The 20,779-nt window shown below is 42.7% G+C and overlaps 1 protein-coding gene across 4 annotated transcripts in view; it reads left to right on the top strand.

Annotated features, from left to right (window-relative positions):
• kiaa1522 (KIAA1522 ortholog) overlaps positions 1-20,779 on the top strand; it is a 48,133-nt gene that overhangs the window by 25,716 nt on the left and 1,638 nt on the right. For 2 of the 4 annotated variants that reach the window (XM_022197806.2, XM_022197809.2), the window contains 7 exons: positions 14,086-14,244; positions 14,592-14,635; positions 14,746-14,884; positions 16,428-16,535; positions 16,632-16,786; positions 16,894-17,091; positions 17,228-20,666. In XM_022197806.2, the coding sequence (XP_022053498.2) occupies positions 14,086-14,244; positions 14,592-14,635; positions 14,746-14,884; positions 16,428-16,535; positions 16,632-16,786; positions 16,894-17,091; positions 17,228-20,666 (4,242 nt within the window). Of the gene's footprint in view, positions 1-11,626; positions 11,981-14,085; positions 14,245-14,591; positions 14,636-14,745; positions 14,885-16,427; positions 16,536-16,631; positions 16,787-16,893; positions 17,092-17,227; positions 20,667-20,779 lie in introns of those variants that run through there. The other 2 variants (XM_051955313.1, XM_022197808.2) reach the window with 2 other exon arrangements.

Raw genomic sequence — 20,779 nt, 5'->3', positions numbered from 1 at the left:
TGCAAATACAGAGGATAAGACAAAAGGGACATCTCAGAGGATGGATAAAAGGATTGGGAGGGGGTTGTAAATAAATGTAAAACAGAACAAAAGGGCAATTGGGTAACAGGAGGTAAGACGGGGGGTATGGCAGAAAGGTGTGATAACAGGAGGTAAGAGGGGTGGCAGACAGTATCAAAGAATGAGTCTGGTGACATGTAACAGTAGTGACAATATGTGGGCTATTTCTCCATCAATGCTGAAGTGTCTACTGTGACATTTAACTTGAATAGACCTGTTTTGATCAGGTTGTTTTGAGTATCATTGATTTGCATTTGCACATCATATCCCGATTTCAGAAACCTTGATAAGCCAGAATTCTGGTTTGGAGAAAGCCAATTATTATTCCGCCAAGGAACATGCCGGAGTCATGAGACGATCTGCGTAAGTTTGTCTGTCTGCTACTCAAAAACAGACTAACGGATTTGGATGAAATTTTTAGGTAAGGTCAGAAATGACACAAGAAACAACTGATTAGATTTTGGCAGTGATGTGGCTTACAGTCTGGATCCACGGATTTGTTAAAGATTTCCGTATCACTGAGAGATAGGGGCACAGCATCACTGTAACTATGACAAGTGAAGGCTACGCCAGCTGCCTGCTGACGATCATATGATTGCAGTCAGGGCCAGAGTGGGACTCATTTTCAGCCCTGGACTTTCATGCCTCAGACCGGCCCACTTTAGATCACAACCTATTACTATTAAAATCATGTAATTCTAGCCTTTGTCTTGTAATTCAGTGTTTTTCTAAAATATTTCCAATTCAGTGCAAGTAAGGGTTGCTTCACAATGAGGATTTATTCCAACATGAGTGCACATCTCCAACATTATTCTTTACAACAATATCAGAATCTATATTCTGTTCAAATAAGTGTTCAAGGATATCCAAACCTTAAAAATGAAATAAAAGAAGAAATAAATATTACATTTGAAAGTTAAAGGTGTTGCACTTTCTAATAACACTATCATCTCTTTTTCCTCTGCAAGGAAGCAGTTCCATCACAACTTAAATTTCACAAATATGAGAACATCAGTTAAAGGGCTGATCTCCAACACTATTCTTTACAACATCACAATGTCCTTTTTTGCAATATCAAATATCAAGCAAATTAGTGTTCACAGATATCTAATCCTCATGAATAAAGAATAATTATTGCACTGTTGTCTGCAAGTTTCTTATTCACAGTATAACATAACTTTCTAATGATGCCATTATGGTCCGTGTATATTCTGGCAGTTGGACTTTCCATTATGAAATGGATATTGAAAAACAAAAAATGAGTGGTTATTTGATTTTCGTTTTAAAATGCAAAAATTAAAATTGAAATACAAGGCGTTTTTCCTTTTCATGATCAAAAATGGAATTTTTTATAGAGCGTTAAAGGGGAACTTCGTTTTTTTTCAACCTGGGGTCTGTTTTCATATGTCATTTCATACATGTGAGTGATGGAGAAACGAATTTTCGACATAGCTATAGTATTTAGCCAGGCAGGCAGCTTAGCAACTGAGCTAGCAGCTCAGCTAGCGAAAAGTATGGGGCAACTGACCCCCCGCGTCAAAGTCCGCCCTAACGTGCTTTTTTCCCCACACTGACCGGCTTGAATAGTCTCAACGAGTGTCCCACAACATACTAGAGATGAGAAGTGAACGAAAACCTCCACATTACCTGGCGATCGCTCTTTGTTGTGGTCTGTATCCACATCTCAGGACGCTAGAAAGCAAATCTCGTTCCGAAATCGCGCGATAGCTCGTGCCAACTAGTGTTTTGGCCCTGAACATGTCAAACTGGTTCCATAGTAGAACCATCATCATCATAGTATGGTGTGTTGCTCAAAAAATATTGCAATCCGACTGTCTCGGGTCGCCGAGGAGAAACACAAACACGGGACAAACGCTGGTTTCCAGGGGGTTAGGAGGCTATTTATTTGAAAGAGTAAGTTTACAATAACACAACATGTGAGCAGAAAAATCACAAAGTCTATCTTTAGTTCAGCTGAAAATATTAGTTTTTGTCTTTTTTATTGACCAAACTTTTCAGAAAGTAGATGAAGAATAATTAAAGCTTTCATGCAGAAGTCCAACTTATTTTGGATCCTTTTTGAGAGTTTAATCTTAGAGTTTGTAAAGCTACCCGCTACCTATTTAAGTCACGGGATTTGGTATCCGTACATACCATATGCATGCATAACACACGCCTGTGCTCAGGGCAAGGTCATTTTGTTTGTGGGTCCATCTATATTAAATGGCCACATTCTGTAGTGCCGTGATTTCTGCTACAATTTTTTTCAAGATTTCCCCCATTGAAAATGATATGACTGGGGTTGTCTTAATGATTTTTAAAAAAAATCTGGATACCATCTGAGATAGATAATACACCAGCAAACAGACAACATAGATAAACTGCAGTACCTGGTTGTGGCACCAGGTAGAAACTCATAGTGTAGCAACCTAAGGAGATGGACACTCATCCCTACCAATGCTAACTGCAGTACTCCAAAAGAAACCAGAATGCTACTGCGTCTTATTCCAGTCTCTGACTGCTGCCGCCCACCTGTGCAGCCACTGAACTGGTACGCAAACCAAGTGATAATCCCCAACAACTGCCCAGTATATGGCCACTCGCACCATTGTTTCCTCTTGTTCAACTGTGTCACACAGCTGGTAAAAGGATGCGCTACTCCCACAGAAATTTTCTGTCCACTCTGGGTCACTGAACTCTTCCACGCCGCCCCTATATCTTTCATCTTCGTCTAGTGCTCCCCGGTCTTTCATGGTGTCACTGACACTGCTCAAATTGCTATGTTCTATACTTCCTGTCACCCTTGTCTCCCTTTGATGGAAATAAGGTGGACAAGCAAAATCCACACTGTGTTGTTAGTATTTAATAGAGCCCACTGTAAGAAAAATTGGCCTCATTTTCAATCACCACAGTCAACTGAATTTAAAGTAAGGCTCACAGTTAGATTGATGTCACATTAAATTGCTTGTTTGTGTTGTAAACATCACACAATAACCAGGATACTAGTATTGATTGTGTATATGGCGATCTGAATGCCTAGATTATTCTGTGCTTCATGTAAATACCCAAGAATATTCACTAACTAGCATCCACCAATGAATGAGTAAAAATTTAGTTAAAACTGTTTGGAAAGATCATGTCCAACCACCTTATCAAAGGCAAAGCTTCTTTTAGTAACTTCTAAAGTTCTTGACTATCTTGCGTCTTATATTTTTATGGAACAACTAAATTAAAAAACATCTCCCACGTCTGGTTTTTCCACTTGCGGGTAGACGAGCATAATATTTTCATATGTGCCCACGTAATGATCTCTGGTTGTGAATTTTTGAAAATATCATACAATTTTAATGCCACCGTTTTCTTCATAATCCTACAGAGACTCATTTCGTTCTCTTTCTCCCCTTTATTCTCTTCATCCTCCTCAGTGTTTGCATTCAACCCACTCCTTTCTTTCTTGTTTTCTCTTTATCTCGCTCCCTTGTGTCCCACCCAGAGGAAATCAGAAATGCAGGTAGTTCATGGGCAGTGACAGTCACTGAAGCAGTGATTTATGTCCTCTCTGTGCCCTGCACCCTCCCACTCTCCTCCCATTTCCTCGGCCCGTCTTTACCTTCCTTCAGTCCCCTTATTCCTCATCTCCTTGCCATCTCGTACAAGTTTTATATGTCATGTGTTTTGCTGTTACGGTGCCGCTATGACTGTTAGCTCTCATCAGATAAATAGTGATGAATGAGCCTGATCTCATAACTCATATTTCATTCTGACCGGGCCACCTGAACAGACGATAGCAGATTATCATAACAAGATACATGAAATATTCTGCTAGATGTGTGCATTGATGATGGAGGTTAGGCTGCACCTCTCCCTGGTTAATACTACACCACTCAGAGGAAGAGAGCTCATAACTCAAGTCAGCCACAGCAGCCATTGAATGCAAATCAAGAGCGCAGCAACTAGCTGAATATTGACACTTGTGTGTGTGTGGGTGCGTGTGCATGTGTAGCTTTATTGCTGGTCACATTTTAACCTTCTCTTCCTGTATTCTGGTGGTTTAACTGTCGGTCTATGGAGATGGAAAGAGCAAGTGGGAGAGACTGTGGTCAGTGGAAAGAAACGCGATTGTAGGCCACTACTGTTTATTTGTTTGTATCACTAAAGATGATGTACCACGTTAGCCCATCTTCAAGCATAAAAGTGGTGATATTCTGTCATTTTCTTCTTAAAAACCCCATGAAAAGACCAAAACAAAAACTAAATCGATCCCATTATCAAGTTTTAGCCCCGTGTCCAAAATACAGATCTTATTCCAGTTCAGTGAGCCACGAAAACACATTAGCTGACGTGCGTCTTCATTTACACAAACATGGACACTGTGATTAATCTATTTTGACTCAGTCCAACACACACTCTCCTCTTATTGTAAATACTCAGTAGTTCACCGAATGCGGATTAAAGCTAGCCTAGCCGGGCTAGACAACCCACGGCAACGAATTTAATTCTCTGCCAGGGTGGGTCTAGTTACCCTCCATAAGGCTCGAGGCTGGATTCTCCTAAAACTGGCCGGACGAATCACCATGAAGTGTAGAGTCAGAAGGCGGGCGTAACTAAGTGACGACAGAGGCGCGACGATTCTGACAGAAACAACCGGCGCACAATAAACAGTTATCTTTCGACTCGGCTTTGGCCACAGCCCTTAAAGATTTGAAGCTAAAATTCAACTTGAAAGTTCAGCGCTCGATTTAGACGGTCGCCAGGTCGCCACGAGCGCCAGGAATGATAGGAGGTTGATGACATCATACAAAGTGGCTGCCTCCATGAAGAAAACATGATACGCGGTTCAGCTCGATCGAGCGGATTTGGATGGTCGCCGGGTCGCCATTTGCGACTAAAAACATCGCAAATGGCGACCTGGCGACCACATCGCTATCATTCCCGGCGCTCGTGGCGAACTGGCGACCATCTAAATCGAGCGCTGAAGTTAAACAAAGGAAGGCACTGAAGTGTTTCATTGAGAAGAAAGATGTATTTGGACTTATGCCGACGGGATATGGCAAATCCTTAATATACCAGTTGGCTCCGCTGGTTGGGAAGCTAATGGGACTTAGCCACAATCCGGTGCTCTAGGAACTACGTCAGCCTATTCGTTGCGCTGATTGGTTGTATACCTACCCAATTGCTGCAGAGTGATTTGAAAGACAACCTTTTAGCCCGCCTCCCTCCCTGTCGAGCATTCCTAGACCCTTGTGTCTTAAGAGCTGGGTCTAGTGCGGCTAGGCTAGATTAAAGCTGCAGCTGGCAGAAATCGCGAAAAGCCAAAAAACATGCAAGAATTTCAAAATACAGCCTCAGCCCATCCCACCAGATGATCACATGCCAGCACTTAAAATGTGCAGAAATAGTTGAGCTGAAAGTCACACAGACATTTATCATCCCACGGGATTCAAACGCCCACTCTCCTGAGTGAACATCGTCTGCTTAACCGATTCAGCCACCACATCTTACTCTCACTGAGAACTGTGTCGCTCTGAGTACTATCTCAGCTGATCTGCGTGGAAAGACTTAAAGTCTCTTGCTAGACTTTCTAAAGTCTGAAAACAGAGCCAAGAGGAGGTGCAGACATGTAGCGCCCTCTCAGAAAGCTTGAACTGCAAAACACCGAAAGGTTGTTGTGGAATTTTTGCCAACAAAAATATCGCCTAAACCTGCTGAAAACAGCCCCGAATAATGCAACATTTACTCCTGTTTGAGTAATCTTTCCAGTATCCAGCTATTTGAAGAAATTACTGAGCCTTTCCAAAAAAAATAATAGCTGTTTTTAAAGGGTTTTGTCGCAATGCCACAGGCAGGGTAAGCAATTAGAATGTGTTGGGAGCAGGGGTGGAACCAGACTAACCCCACACAAACACTTGGGATGCCTGTTAGAGAGCTGTTCCAGCACTGGAGTTACATTCTAACCCTGAAATAGTTTAAATTGTAATATCAACAATTAACGCATAAAATGAAACAACCGGTTCCATTTTTTTATTGTTATTATTAGTTGAAGGATACATTTAAAAGTTTAGAACCTGTAACTGACTTTTCTCATGCCAGCATAAGTAAATAATAACAGTAAGTGACCAAAAAAAACAATTATGTGGCCAACTGAGATTTGCTTTGCAGGAAAAGAACTGAATACTTCATGAAATATCAATTTCTGTGACGCAGAATGTGAGTAATGGTCTCAGCCTGGCCACTTTGAGACAAACTTACATTTAGTTTTGTCATTTAATTTGTTTAATATGAGAAAAAACACAAATGCCAGCCTCAAGTTTATAATCAGTTTTCGTGGAAGTCAAGGAATTCCAAGAGATTATTTTAAGCATGAGGACAGCAGATCTCATAGAAGCTGTCAGAGGATCACTCCCGTGCTTCTGCGATGAACAAGCACCGGTTGTTCTCATGTTGTCCACAGCTGTGAACTCAGGTGCACCGAGACCAGGTGGAAAACAGCTGCTCCTTCTTTGTAAGCACTGTGATCGATATTTTTATTTCCATTTGAAGTTGTTCAGTCCTGTTTTTGACCTTACAGCTGCGTCCCCCTTCACCCCGTGTCCCCCTGCTTTTTTAAAAATGAATCCACCATGTGCGCACTGAACCGCACACCCAGTAATACACTCAAACAGTAGCAGTTTTCAGGCCCAGCCGGGCATGAAGTGGAAACCCTGCAGCTTGTCTCGCTCCAGTGTTCTGCGTGCTCACCTGATACTGATGTTGAGATCATGACAAAGGCAGCACAGCCACCACTTTTTATTCTCTTCCTCTCTTGCTGCTCCCTTTGTTCCAAGTGCAGCAACTGAGAGGGCGAGATGAGGACATGAGATGAGCTAATACACACCATTATGTTTTCCAGTAAGTGTGTGTGTTAGCATCAGGCTTTGGGCTTGGTCAGTCCTCTGGGAGTCATATTTTACATTTAGCTGCTTTTTGTCCGGCATCAGTGCAAACTGACCATGTGTGTCTCCAGCAAACATCCTCATCAAATGACCTCTTGTTTTTTGCAGTCTCATGCTTGCAGTGAGAGCAGAGTCAGAGCTAATGTAGCGCTCTCTAGTGGAGCAAGAGGTTACAAGGGTGTGTGCAAGGAGTGATGCAGAGCAGCCTGTGTGTGTCAAACTGATAGATTTGCCTTTTGTTTAACAGATTAATCAGTGTTGGTGGGTTGTTTTCCAGTGTGTTTTTATTAATATGCAGTATTACAGCAGATTTTTTCATACTGTTGAGTGGATGAGGAGGATTAGTCTGGGATATCGGTAATGTTAGCAGCTTCGAAGAGCAGCTAAATTCAAAAATAATCTTATTAGTTCTTAGGAGTTGGCCAATCAGAAGAAGATTGGCGTTTAAGGAGCGGGGCCCAGAGAGTCCAGAGGCGATATTGTCTGTTTCTCAGATGCTCAATTTTGCCGCAACATAACAAATAGTATGAATTGAATATCATACAAAGCTACTTAAATGGAGAAACAGAATGAAAGTACAGCTGCAAATGAGCATATTATGTCCCCTTTAATCATAATGACGGGAAAACCTAATAGCAGTCTGAATAAACACAATCAGATATTCTCTCAGCACAAGATGTTTCCTTCCTAGCATCATGCTACTGTGACCACTACTAGCAGCTACTTTCATTATTGATTAATCTCCCTGTTGGCAATAATTAACTAGTCAATTGTTTGGTTCAGAAAATACTGAAAGTAGTCCATCAAGACCTTTTCAAGTGTCTCCTTTTGTCTTGCCAACGACCAAAATACAAACTTAGAAGAGGAGAAAGAAGTTGAAACCGGAGATTGTTTAATATATTTATTTTCATATTTTTTAAATGCATGATCTATTAATTATTCAATTAGTCAAATAGTTGCAGATTAATTTTCTGTCTAAAGGAGGAATTGTTTCTTCTCTGTAGTTTAAATTTAGCTTCTCTGTAGATTTGCTGCCGAACGTGGCTGGAATTTACAACATGAGATGCAAATCAGTGAAGTAGAATGGTGCGTCAGATCATCACCATTATTTTAAATGTGTCTCTCACTAATGAAGCGTGTGTTTTGTGGCCTCTGACATTTTACCACGTGTGTTTCGTCGGGTGCTTGAACTCTGATTGTTGTTCCACGGGCGATTTGACCTGCTAACAAGTCCAGCAGTCTGGCACCGGTGATTTATGATATTATCTTTGGAGTTACACAGAGAAGGCTGTAAAACAAGTTCAGATTACCCCTTAAAAAGACACAGCAGTCGGTTTGACACTGTTGGAAAGAAGTATTTAATCGTCTAGAGCTAAATATTTGTGGCTGAAAATTTTTTGGAAATTTGACTTAGTATGATATTAGCATAAGTTACTTTTAAATCAAGTCAGCTTTATTTACAGGGCAGATTTAAAAGTTTTTATTTGAAACTAAGGATTAGCCATGGAAATGTACAGTACGTGATTAAAAGAAGTAAAAAGTCCAAATTAACCCTTGTTTTGTCCTGTGGGTCGAATTGACTCATTTTAAAGTTTGAAAATGTGGAAGTGAATCTTCTGGTGTCCACATTTTCAACATTTTTGGAAAATTTTTGAACATTTTTTGGTGGAAAAAAAAAAAGAAATGTTAAAAATGTTCTTAAAGAAAATATTAGAAATTTTACTGATATATGTGTAATCACTTTAGATATTTATAGGATTTTTTGGAAGGCTTTTACTCATTTTTGAAAATATTTACAAGAATTTTCTTGCCAAATTTAGGTTGTTTTTTAATTAAACTTTTAAGGGAAACTTTTAAGGAATTATTGAAATTTTCTTCCTGAAGGGTTTTGCAAATTTTCAGAACTTTGGGGAATTTGTTTGCTGAATTTTTGGGGGTTTTTTCAGACAAGAAAACAATATTTTTTGGTGCCCGTAAATGAAAACAACAAGAGGGTTAAAATGCATCATGATGACCTTAAAACATCACCTAATCAAGTAGAAAGAAGATAAATACAGCAGTTCAACCACATAAACAGCATAGTGGATGAAAAACATATTCGCAAGAATTCAAATGAAAAAGCAGAGCTGAAAAATGACAGCTTCCCCCTTTATAATGTACTGTGTTGTTCCTCTTATGCAGGGGAATGGTGTGTCGTGTGAATCAAAGGCATGTGAAGCCCCTCTCTCCCCTCTGCCCTCTCCCCCAGGACCAGATGGTGTCTCTTTAGGCCTTCTAATGAATATTGATAGGTAGGGTCTTGGTTAACAACAGGAGGGGGACTACACAGGCTGAGGCCAGAGAACCCCAAAACTGGCGCATAGTAAAGGTCTGTACTGGGGGGACTGGGTGTGGAAAGGATTTATTTCTGAAGGAAAAGGAGTGTTTGGAACTTAAAGAGCCACATCAGTGTAAAACAAAGCTCTTTTGTCATGCACATAGGCTCTTCCATGTCCCATATTGGTAAACTGTCTCGCAGAAATTAATATGGATTAGTTGTTAATGAGTGCAAATTAGCTGCCTGAGTGATATCATCCGGAGGATACAGCCAGATTAGATGCACAGGAAAAAATGTGGTGGATTAGAGTGAGACGGTGAAATTAGAGACTGAGATGAGGAGCGCTGACAGAGGGAAAACAGATGTCAGGTGTGAGGGAGTGTAAGGTGAAGAGATGGACAGGTTAAGCTACCGGCAGAGGTAATCCTCTGGCATGGCTCCGGTGTCTAAAGCTGCTGAATGCCGCAGCTTATTGCAGCCCCAACTCACCCCGAGGCTGAACCACGGCCAGCACCCCTGGGTCCAACCCGGGACACCGAGGTGGAGGATCTTCACGGGAGAAGCTTAGCATCACCACCTTTATTTTCCACTGCCAGGACTCCTGCGTTAGTGAGGGGAGGGTTTCTGGCTGAGCGGTTGAAGGTAATTGTGTTATACCCTCCAGCTGGTCTGGGCCAGCTGTTGCCCCCTGCTGTGCCACCTTATTGGGAATAAACACCCATTCAGAGGGCAAGTAGATCGAAGTGCTGTTACTTCTTCACCGGGAAATTAATCCTGGCACCAGGCACCGGTTGTTTGTCAGGCATAGAGGGGTTTTTTTGTTTTCATAGCTGTGTTGTATTTCATACCCTCTGCAACTCGTCAGGAAACATTAGCAGCCACACAGAAACTCACCCCCAGACAGCACCATTACAGATGATGAACTGAGGCCGTGTCGGCTATTTATAACTCAAACTAGACCTTTGTTGGCTGTAAGGCTAAGGGACAGACAGGAAGAGAAAGGCTGAGATGGAGGAAGATGTGAGGGAGCAGAGATTGGCGGAGACAGAGGGGGGAATGAGGGCACTGGTGTGAGTGATGTAGTGATACAGAGGAGGGTAAAACATACAGTACAAATGGTTCTTTAGCTTTTCACAGCGAGGACACAACCTTTACTGTCAAAAGCAGCCCCTGTGGCCCTTAGATAATTAGACACAGCGTCAGACAGAAGCACAATGCTGAGGGCTGCCATTAGGGCGTGGACAATGACAAACAAATCTGAACAACTCCAAAACATATCAGAGATTATGGGATATTTTCTCGATTCTGGTATAGCCAAAACTTAGAACAATAAACACAAAGAGGATTTATCACAGAGTAATCAAATGGAAGCAAAATCTATCATCTATTATATTCGGTTTTCATTTAACCCTCTTGTGGTCCTCATTTACGGCACCAAAAAATATTGTTCCCTTGTCTGAAAAAAATCCAAAAAATTCTCAAAATTTATAAAAATTTGCAAAGTCTTCAGGAAGAACATTCCTTGCAAGTTTCCCTTAAAAGTTTTATATTTTTTTGTAAAAAAAAAAAAAAAGTCCCCAAATTTGGCAAGAAATAAAAATGTAAAACATTTAAAAAATAAAAATTGTAAATATTTTCAAAAAATGAATACATTTCTGAATGTTCCTAAAGAATTTTTTTGTATTTCTTTTTTTCCCACCAAAAAATGTTCAAAAATTTCCCAAAAATGTTGAAAATGTGTAAGTTTTCACTGTGAAATTTTTTTTTTTTTCCACATTTTAAAACTTTAAAAGGGGTCAATTTGACCCACAGGACAACACGAGAGTTAAAACGTAGAATCATTCTCTCTATCAGTTTAGGTCAGTACATTATTATTTAATTTTTACCTTATTCCAGTAATTATCGAGGTGGTATTTCACACTAAGGTTATCTATGAAATCCAATAACACCTAAAGCATTAAAATGATGTCTATTTTAGTCTATTTGTCACTGTTTTTCCTGTGTAGTTTTATCTTTCCAGGCACTAAAGGGCATTCAAGCGAATCAATATAAGGAGGGTGTAACTGGGGGTTCACTTGGATGGTGTGTGTGCGTACAGCCTCACACGTGTCCGTCTATATTGTGTGAAGTGGGGGTGGTCGCCTCCTGAAAGCCAAACTTTGACAGCCGTTTTGCTGGCGGTGGGGGGGTGGGGGTGGGGGGTGGGGGGGGGGTGGGGGGGTCATCATTTGACAATAGAGAGGGAATCGCAATGGAGTGAGCCAGTGTGGGCAAAACAGGCGAGAGAGAGCAGAGGGGGAAGGGAGGGAGCAGGGTATCAGACTCAGGGATAAGGCAGCTGGGACAGGCTGCTTTGGCTGGAAGCAGATCTTATTGTGCACTTGTCCTTCTCCAAGTCACTCAGACGCTCCGCACAAGCAGCTCTGCTCACAGACAAACTGCCATCAAGCACTTTTTATTCCTGTTCCTCATCCTCAAGGGTCAGAGCGTCCGGATCTTCTTTGTAAATCAAACCGATTTCTCTCACCAGCGACAGGAGGAGGACTTGTTGGACTGTGCTTCGCTTTCACATCAACATCTTGATTTATTATCTGCTATGGCGCTGCTGTAGGCATGGTTGTCTACTTGAGGAAGAGCATCCACTCTCTCCTGTCTGTCTTCAAAAAGAAGGGTGAGTGCCGGCTCACGTTGAAGAATTTGGCAGCAGCTTTGACATTTATACGACAGTAATGCTCCTTAAGTTTGCTCTGATTGCTGTTGCTGGAGTTTGGATGACCTGTTTTCCAGTGTTTTCTAAAAAAGTTTGCGTTGCCGTGATGATGAACTTAGTAGCTTGTTTCTGCTGGTAGTTAATAGATGTGGAGATAATTACTGGTACTGGTGTCTGTCTGTGTGTCTCACAAAAACAGGCACTCAAGAATTAGTGTTCAAGGCAATTTAGGGGTCCTCTCTAATGAGATAAAGGGCTTTGCTGACTTTTTTGACGATCGTTTTAATCACCCAAAATCCCTAAAACCTTCTGCAGGGGTCCGGCGGCATCTCAGGGAGGGCAGCTTCTCCAATTAGTCACAACTAGGAGTTAGAGCAACATGCATGTGTTGATGAAATGCTCACAGTTGTCTGGTGGAGGTCCTCAGACCGCCTCTCATTTTCTTGGATTTGTATGAGACAGGCCCAGGTTTATCATGAACAGAGATTTCCCACAGCCGCACACAGGGGAGGTCATTGTGTCTGGGCTGCCTCACCTGTGTGAATGTGGGAGTGTCTGGTACACACACACACACACACACACACACACATTATGTACATCTGCACATGCACCGTCTTACCTAACCAGCTGAGACTGAGAGCCAGTGTTTAAGTGACAAAGGAGGGAAAGCAGACACCTCAGGTTGACCATTGCTTAGCTAAGCTTTTAGCCACTTTGCATGACTGATTGCCTGTAGGTCATGTTCTCAACATGAGATCCATTATGTTTTTCTGCTACACTTTACGTAAGAAAATGGCTTCCCAGCTGCTACACAGTTCCTGGAATTTACATCAAATTAGGGTACAACATTGCCTGTCAGACCAAAGCCCTGTCTCGCAGTTTTACCAAAAATGGTTCAGATTTGCACCAGAATGTATTGGGTTCATCCTGTGTCTGTGCTCCACATTTCATCTTGGTAATTTTTGCTTAGTCTTGCTTGACAGACAGCTAGACAAACAAACAAATGTCACTGCTCACATACCTCTGCCTCATTTTGGCTGAGGAATATTAATAAAAGAAAAAAAAACACACACAAATGCTAAATGAACAAAACAAGAAAACATGTCATTTTGTAGACCTGACCTGAATTTGCACCGTTTCTGCTCATTGTCTCTTAATGTTCCCTCTCTGTTTGAAATTATGCCCACATAGAAGAGTCTGTTCACAGGTAAACGAAAGCCACAAAAGTCAAACTTCTTTTAGTTTTCACATCAAAACTGAACATTTCAGCCAGCAATACAACAGCATGTGGGACTAGAGGGTTCCCTTGTGGCTAAATCACCAGATAGTACTGTTTATGGGGATAGACTTAAAGCAATAGAATACAACGCTAGCCATCGCTTGATTCCACCCACAAAGCAAAGACTTAAATGGTTTTTACAATTCTGCAAAGCTGTCGTCTAGTATAACTGGACTAAAGTGGATTGGTTCATGACAATAGGTCGCCCTGCCAGTTTTGCTTATATTGTCCAAAAAGTACTCCAGGGTCCACTGTTTTTGGCTGTCTTCTGCCACTGTGTAAAGCCACCCTGAAGAGAGAGCTCGATCAAAGCCGCACAGCAGGGGGTCCAGGAGCGTCTTTGCTTGTGTACAGTCCAGATATTCTAATCCCCCATGGACTAGCAAGGAAACAAGATACTGCAGGAGATTAGCCAGGCAGTAGTTTACTACTGAAGGCCCGATCAGGCAGGGATAAAGTTGGCTGAGCAAATCTGATGAGTGTGCTGCGTCAAACGTGCACTGATAAACACACACTCATGCCAGATGGAAGTGCAGAGGATTCACTGTAAAGCTGATAAAAGTTCTGGACACCTGTCGAGTGCGTGTTTAGGTAGCAATGGAAAGATGTCATATCGCAATATAAGGTTTGGATGCTTTAGAATAGAGTAGGGTGTTTACCGTCAAAAGACCAAATAGGTGAACAGACATTACTAATAGAAAGTTGTGTAATGAGCTGCAATACTTCTATATCGACTTTCATATAAGCCATTTACATTTGTCTGCTTTTTCTTCAACTGTACCAACAGCTGGCCCAAAGGGGAATGAAGACCAGAAGAGGCTGACGGTCCACTACACCGCCTCACAGCACTACCAGGAGAATGTTTTCATTGAGGGCAGCAGGCCGCAGTACCTGGAAGATCTGCACACTGAAGCTCAGGAAGGACTCAAGATACTGCAGCAAGAAGGTAGCACGTGAGCTGTGTTTCTGTCTTGTTGATGGCAAAGTTTTGTTTAATTGTTCTTCTTTAAAGTATTTTTAGTGGTGGGCAAATGTGGTTGAAAATACATGAGTCCATAATGTACAAGGGACATGTTTTGGTTGTTTATACATGCTATGATCAATACTGTCCAACTGTTTACATTTTGTTGGTGGTTCTATTCTATATAAAGGGTGCAAACTAGAAACAATAGTGTACCCCACCTTTTTATCTATGATTACATTACTGAGTGTACATTATGTATGCATGGTTGAAGATGGTTTTTCAGTTTATTCAAATTCTGCGACTTAAGCTTGTCCATTTGCTTCATACAGAGCACAAGAATGGAGTGAACTTTGCTGACGATGAAAGCATTGCTGTAAGTGCCCCCAAAGCTCTGTGGATCATTTTTCCTCCACTTCCGACACAAAAAATCCCACATAGCTAAACACTGTTGTGTGTATGTGTGTGTGTGTGTATCCCTTGCAGTCCACAGACACTCTCCGTCCGGAGCAGGATATCAGCTCCAAGGACGGAGGTGGCTCTCCGGAGTCAAGATCCACCACCGGGAATACTGATACCACAGTAACCTCTGCTGCATTGAATAGGCCTGTGCTTACCCGCCAAGGTAAACGACAGTCCTGTTATGTGTGTGCATGTAGAAGTGCTTGCAAAGGAAGCATCCATATCTTGTTCATCTTAGAGAAATAGGAAATAATCATAACGTCTGTGAAAGTAGTTTGAGCTTTGCTCCCGATTGTACTGCTTTATGACATGTCACTGGCGGGTACTTACTTAGCATGCACGTCTCATTCCCAGCTGCTTGGTGCCTCTGCAGTTATGGTGTGAAATCAAAGGAAGAGGAACTTGACACAGACACACACTCACACACTCATATGCACAGCTGAAGCTTTCTTGATAACTCAAAAGTTCTAAGCGTTTGAAGACAGCACTGCGACTGCCTCTACATATCACAGCTAGAAGGCAAAGCCTGTCATTCTATGCAGTGAGTGTGATTGGTATTCTGATCATATTTCAAACTTTCTTGTCAATATCCTTGAGAAAAAACAGTTCCCTAATACACTTTGCTGAGTTTTATGCTTGATCATGCATTGCTCCCATTATTTCAGAAATGTGTTCTCTTGTGTCAGGTACAATTTACCATACAGGCAATGTGGCTCTAGGATTGGCCGGTCCACCATTTTGGTCAAGACCGAACTTTCTTATCAACTATTGGGCGGATTATCATGAAATTGATGAAGTATCTCAACAACTTTTCAGTGGTTTTCTCTTAAATTTGGTGCATACATTGATGGTCCCCAAAGGATGGATCGTAATGGAGATCTATAGTTCATCTGGTTAAAATTTGATTTTGTCCAATGTGATTGATTACCAAATACCAGAAGAAACTAAGGACATTCCCCATTTAACTCTGACTGTATGTAAAGATGGACAAACCTTCTGTGAAATCAACAGGTTTCCTGAACAGTGGTTTTGAAGCTCAGGATGGTGGCTTTGGCCATCGCCATCTTGGCAGAACCTGAGAAAAGATGTAAAGCGTTGAGTGGTGCTGAGGCTGTCAATGTAAACGTCTCTTGGCCATGGACTGTCCTTTGAAAGCACTCATGCTCTTGTACAAAGCAGCTACGGCCTTAATTAAGTCAATGAATTAAGTTAATTAAGTCCTAATACAATTTAAAAGAGTGAGTTTTTTTTTTTTTAAATAATTCACCTCCCATAGAGTTTCCATTAACAAGGATATTCGCTACAGAGGTCAAAATCGTTTTTTGTTCCAACTCTGATCTTGTTATGTCTTCTGTAAGTTTGGATGTTTCATTGGAAGGGTGTCTGGGGATTGATTTGCTTTTGTAGAGAGCCTTAAGTGGCAGCTTGAAGAACTGCACTTCTACACTAAATACATGTTTCTACCTCAGAGTTTACAGCTTGCTGCTAATTAGCAAATTTTTTTATTGCTAACTGACTAAACAAAGCAGTGAACATTATACCTGTATTTCACCAACATACTGGCTTTATCGTGGCGCGATCAGCCAGTGTGATGATGGGAACAGCCTTACAGAGCTGCTAACATGGCTGTAGATTCTTCCTTTCATTACCATGCAAAAATAGTGCTGCACAAATTCCCTTAAGTCCGTTTTTTCTCTATGTTTCAGGTTCTACATTTAAGCCTCTAAATCCGGTGAAAAGAATAGATAAGAGCAGGAAGAGGAGCAGAAGAACCACCATCATGGGTATTCCCAACCAGGTCCAGAAAGAGCTTGGTATGTCCACAGCATCATCCCTTGCAGACTGCGAAAGAAATTTACATGATCCATTCTGGAAAGCAACATGTTGACATTTGTCCACATTTTTTACAGCTCTGCACAGAAGCTCCACCTTCCAGCCACTTGTTTCTACTCATGACAAACAAGTCAGTGGCAGCCAATCAGGTGTTGTTATCATTCCTACAGTTGATGGAGGGACTCCAGTGACGAATAAGGAGGGCGCAAGGGTACACCTTTCAGAGCTGGAGGTAAAGGGTTCTCTAGAAAGACTCAAGTAATTCTGAATAGTTTCAATATACATGACAGTGTTTGTTTGCTTTTGTCGCTTAAGAATAGTCTCCTCTTCTTTCCTAAGCAGGCATTCAAAGATGAACAGCTGGTGAGAAAACACCTCCAGGCAGTGTACCAAGATGAGCAGTGTTTCAACCAGCAGGGCTTTGGTTCCCATCTCTGCCCCACCTCATCTCTGAGACCCAAGTCCCTTGCAGTACCTGGCATGACCACTCTGTCCTCATTCTCTCCTTCAATGTTTAGCTTCCTCCAGGAACCTCAGGTACGAAGAAAATCAGGCTTTCAGTTAAAGATATGACATTACAATTGTTGTCTTGAACTTGAGTATTTAGTACATAACTGCCCCTTGACAATTTGTGAACTTTTGATGTCAAATACCTATTTCTGCTTTTGTCTAGGGTCCAGTGATGTCCATCTCTCCTCAGGCCACCTATTTGTCTACAATCATCCCCAATGCTGTTCTGCCAGCCTCGATTGAAGTCATTGAGATTGACCGCAGCAGCAGCCGGACGCGTGGTAACAGTGTCAACCATGGTAGCAGTGTTCGCACTGTTAGCAAAAGCAGTCTGGCATCTGGGGACTCAGTCAGCCCTTTGTTGTCCAGAAGATCAGATGGTGACGGTTCCCAGACTTACAGTTCCTTCAACGACTCAGCGCTGATGCCCACATCAACTTCGGGGTCAAACTGGAGCGAGTCACAGTCGTCAAAGACAATTATTTCCAACTCCTCACCAATTTCATCCAAGAGTAGCACACGCACCGGTAGCTCCCAGAAAGCAGATCTTCACGTGCAGGCAGAGCAGACTGGTGGGGACCAAGACCTTGTCAATCTCCATAGCTCTGTTAGTGTGATTAACAGCCCCAGTACCAAAGTCGAAAATGCTGCTACAGGACCAGAGTCTGAATCTGGTGCATCAGGGTCAGTGATGGCTGAGGAACATGCAAAAAACAAGCGCAACTGCACTCGTAGTCTTTCAGTTATGAAGACCAAACAACCCCCAGCACCTCCACGGAGAACAAATTCTCTGCACAGTAATAAGATCAGAGCTAACTCCAAGGTTCTAGTGGATAGCAAGGATCTCATTGACTCTACTTCAGATGAGGTGAAAAGTGTCATAGAAAACAATGCAACCACGGATGACAGAAATCTGGTTAAAACAGATAACAGTAATATTGTTGCAACCGTATCAAACTCTGCTGGATCCAGCATGTCACATTCCTCCTCCACTCATCTTAGCCCCACACAGGCTTCTTCTAATGAGGCTGGAGGTGCAAATGAGGTGCCATCAGAATCCAGCACCTCCTCCCCACAGAAAACTCCTTCAGAAGGGGGTAAATTTGAACGGACCATGTCCCCTTCCAGTGGTTACTCTAGTCAGAGTGGTACTCCAACACTTTCTCCTAAAGGGATCTCCCCACCCTCCCCAGACAAACACAAGAAGAAGCCTGTCAAACCAGAGAGATTGGCGTCTCGGGCCTCATCTTCAGCAGCTTCCCCTTCGTCCTCGCTTACCTCTTTGTCATCTGGTACATCTGAGCTTGCAAATGCAGATGTTCCCCCATGTAGCCCAAATCCACCTCCACAGGGATCTCCACCAACTGTTGCTCCAAAAGAAGTCACACAGAGTAGCAATCCCTCAACTTTTAGTGTGGAAATCAGAGAGCTATTGGACATCCCACCACCTCCAAAAGTCAAAGCACCATGTCCTCCTCCTCCAGAGACATGGATTCACAACAGACGCACCTTTGAGCTCCTGTGTGGACCATACCCTAACGTCGTCCAGAAACCAGCACAGATACAAGACAGCACAGATAAACAGGCAGGTGTCCTAAGTGAAGCCAGAAAAGAGATGCAAGTTTTAGAAGAAAGCCAGACATGTCCAGGTAAACCAGTCTCAGAATTGCCAGAAAACAAAGGAAAACCTGAAGAAGTCTATGCAGCGCAGGAAAGTAGGGAATGTCCAGGTACAAGTGAAATGAAGCCTTCAATTCAGGAGAAGAGAAAGTCAAGTGTAGATGAACAGAGACAGGAACAGAGTTGTAGCTCTGTAGTGAAGGACACAAAGAATCAAGAGACAACTCCAAAGAAAGATCCCCCTCCTGTCATGAAGAAACCTGTGACTATAGTCCACCGAGAGGAAATGGTGTTGGCAGAGCATTCATTGGAGAGACATCTAAAGGAAATGAGTAGCAGTGCCACAACACAGGTTCTTTCATCTATGGAGAACCGTGTACCATCTTCACAGAATGGTGTAACAAGTTCAGTTGAGAGCGAGAATGAGATGGACAGAAGTGAAGTTCCGTGCATGCAAACACTTTCAGTAGAGGTCCCCAAAATGAATAAGGTCTCACCACCACCTACCCCACCTCCAGCCTACCACCCTACACCTCCTCTATCACGGAAAACATCTCCATCATCCATATCTGTACCGTCAAATGAATTACAGAGGGTACAGGAGGAGAGCCACACTGTGGAGTCTTGCTGGCCACCTCCTCCACCCCCTATGGAAGGGGACTCTGTCTTTGATGGAGGAGATGAGGTAGACTTTCCTCCACCTCCTCCGCCCTTGATAACAGACAGTGTGCCAGATGTAATGGACAGCTGTGGCACAGACTTGAACGTCCCTAATGGACATACTGTACAAAATCCAGACTTGCAACCAGCTGAAAATGAGAACGAACCAGTGGTTGTTGTTCATGTCTCAAAACCTAACAATGAGGATGAGATTTCTTGCCAACTAGTGCAGAATGTTTCGTCTGTTTCTGACAGTATCTCACCTCCACCAGTGGAATCACCTCCTATAGTACCTATTAGAAGAGCAGAGAGCCCTGTATCGGTCATGGTTGAAGTTCCTCCCAGCATTTCCCTGAAGCGAAGCTCTCTGAGAATTGAAGATCAGTCTCCCTCTGCACTTCCCGCCAGTAATCATGGTTCAGGTCCATCGACTGTGCCAACAGCACTCGCTCTACCAGCAGAGAATTTAACCCATGGGGTTAATTTCAGAAGGCAACCCAGTGTAGGACATCGAGATGCCAGGAGCAAGGAGCTCCTCTCCCGCCACAAAAGTGCACCCATTCCTAAAGAGGATGCAAACATACCTCTTGTCACGCCCTCCTTGCTTCAGATGGTTCGTCTCAGATCAGTCAACATGACTGAAGATCAGGTGAAAGCTCCATCGGAGGACAAGCCCACAAATGAGGGAGCACCAGTTCAGGAGAACTGTCCAGTCTCAATCCAAAGCCCTCAAAACATTCCTCAAAAGCCTATCCGCAAGTCTTTGTCAATGAAATCTCCCCCTCAGGCCATAAAAACTTCCTCAGTGATAATGAACAGTCCTTCGATGCGCCTGCAGGAAGCTATACGTATGAAAACTGCAGCCATGTCTTCAAGAGATGGTCTGCCTTCCAGACTGGGTGTGAGATCAAACACTTACAGCTGTTTCAGTGAACCAGGAGCTGTATCTCTAAAGTTACCTGAAGGATGTGACATGCACAAGTCCCCGGCCTCTACCGCCAGCTTCATCTTCTCTAGGAGCACAAAAAAGGTTGTCATAGAGACCGTGGCTGCCTCCTCCCCAGAGGCTCAGGCGAGTCTGAAGCAAAGCTTGGCGGCTGAGCTCATGCAGGTGTCTGACCAATCAAAGGCTGCTGCTTTCTCAAACGGTGAGGTGAAGTGTGATAAAGTTCCTCCACCAGTCGCTAAGAAGCCAGCCCACGGCAGCGTCAGTCCCTCACAAAATCTTACCAGCTGTTCAGCAAAGATGGAGCATGGTGTTGAAAGAATCGGAACAATAGGAGTACAACACATGAGTGGAGTAACACCTCCTGAAACTTTAAGTAAGTGCAGCAAACATGATCTTCCATCTTTATCTTTGTTAAAGTCACTGCCATTGCCTTCATCGGTGTGTTTCGAGGTGCTGCTGCTGAGTCATGAAGGCTGATTCAGCACC

Source organism: Acanthochromis polyacanthus, chromosome 11 (assembly GCF_021347895.1).
Source record: "Acanthochromis polyacanthus isolate Apoly-LR-REF ecotype Palm Island chromosome 11, KAUST_Apoly_ChrSc, whole genome shotgun sequence".
Classification (NCBI taxonomy): Eukaryota; Metazoa; Chordata; class Actinopteri; family Pomacentridae; genus Acanthochromis; species Acanthochromis polyacanthus.
This window is presented reverse-complemented; position numbering and strand designations above follow the sequence as displayed.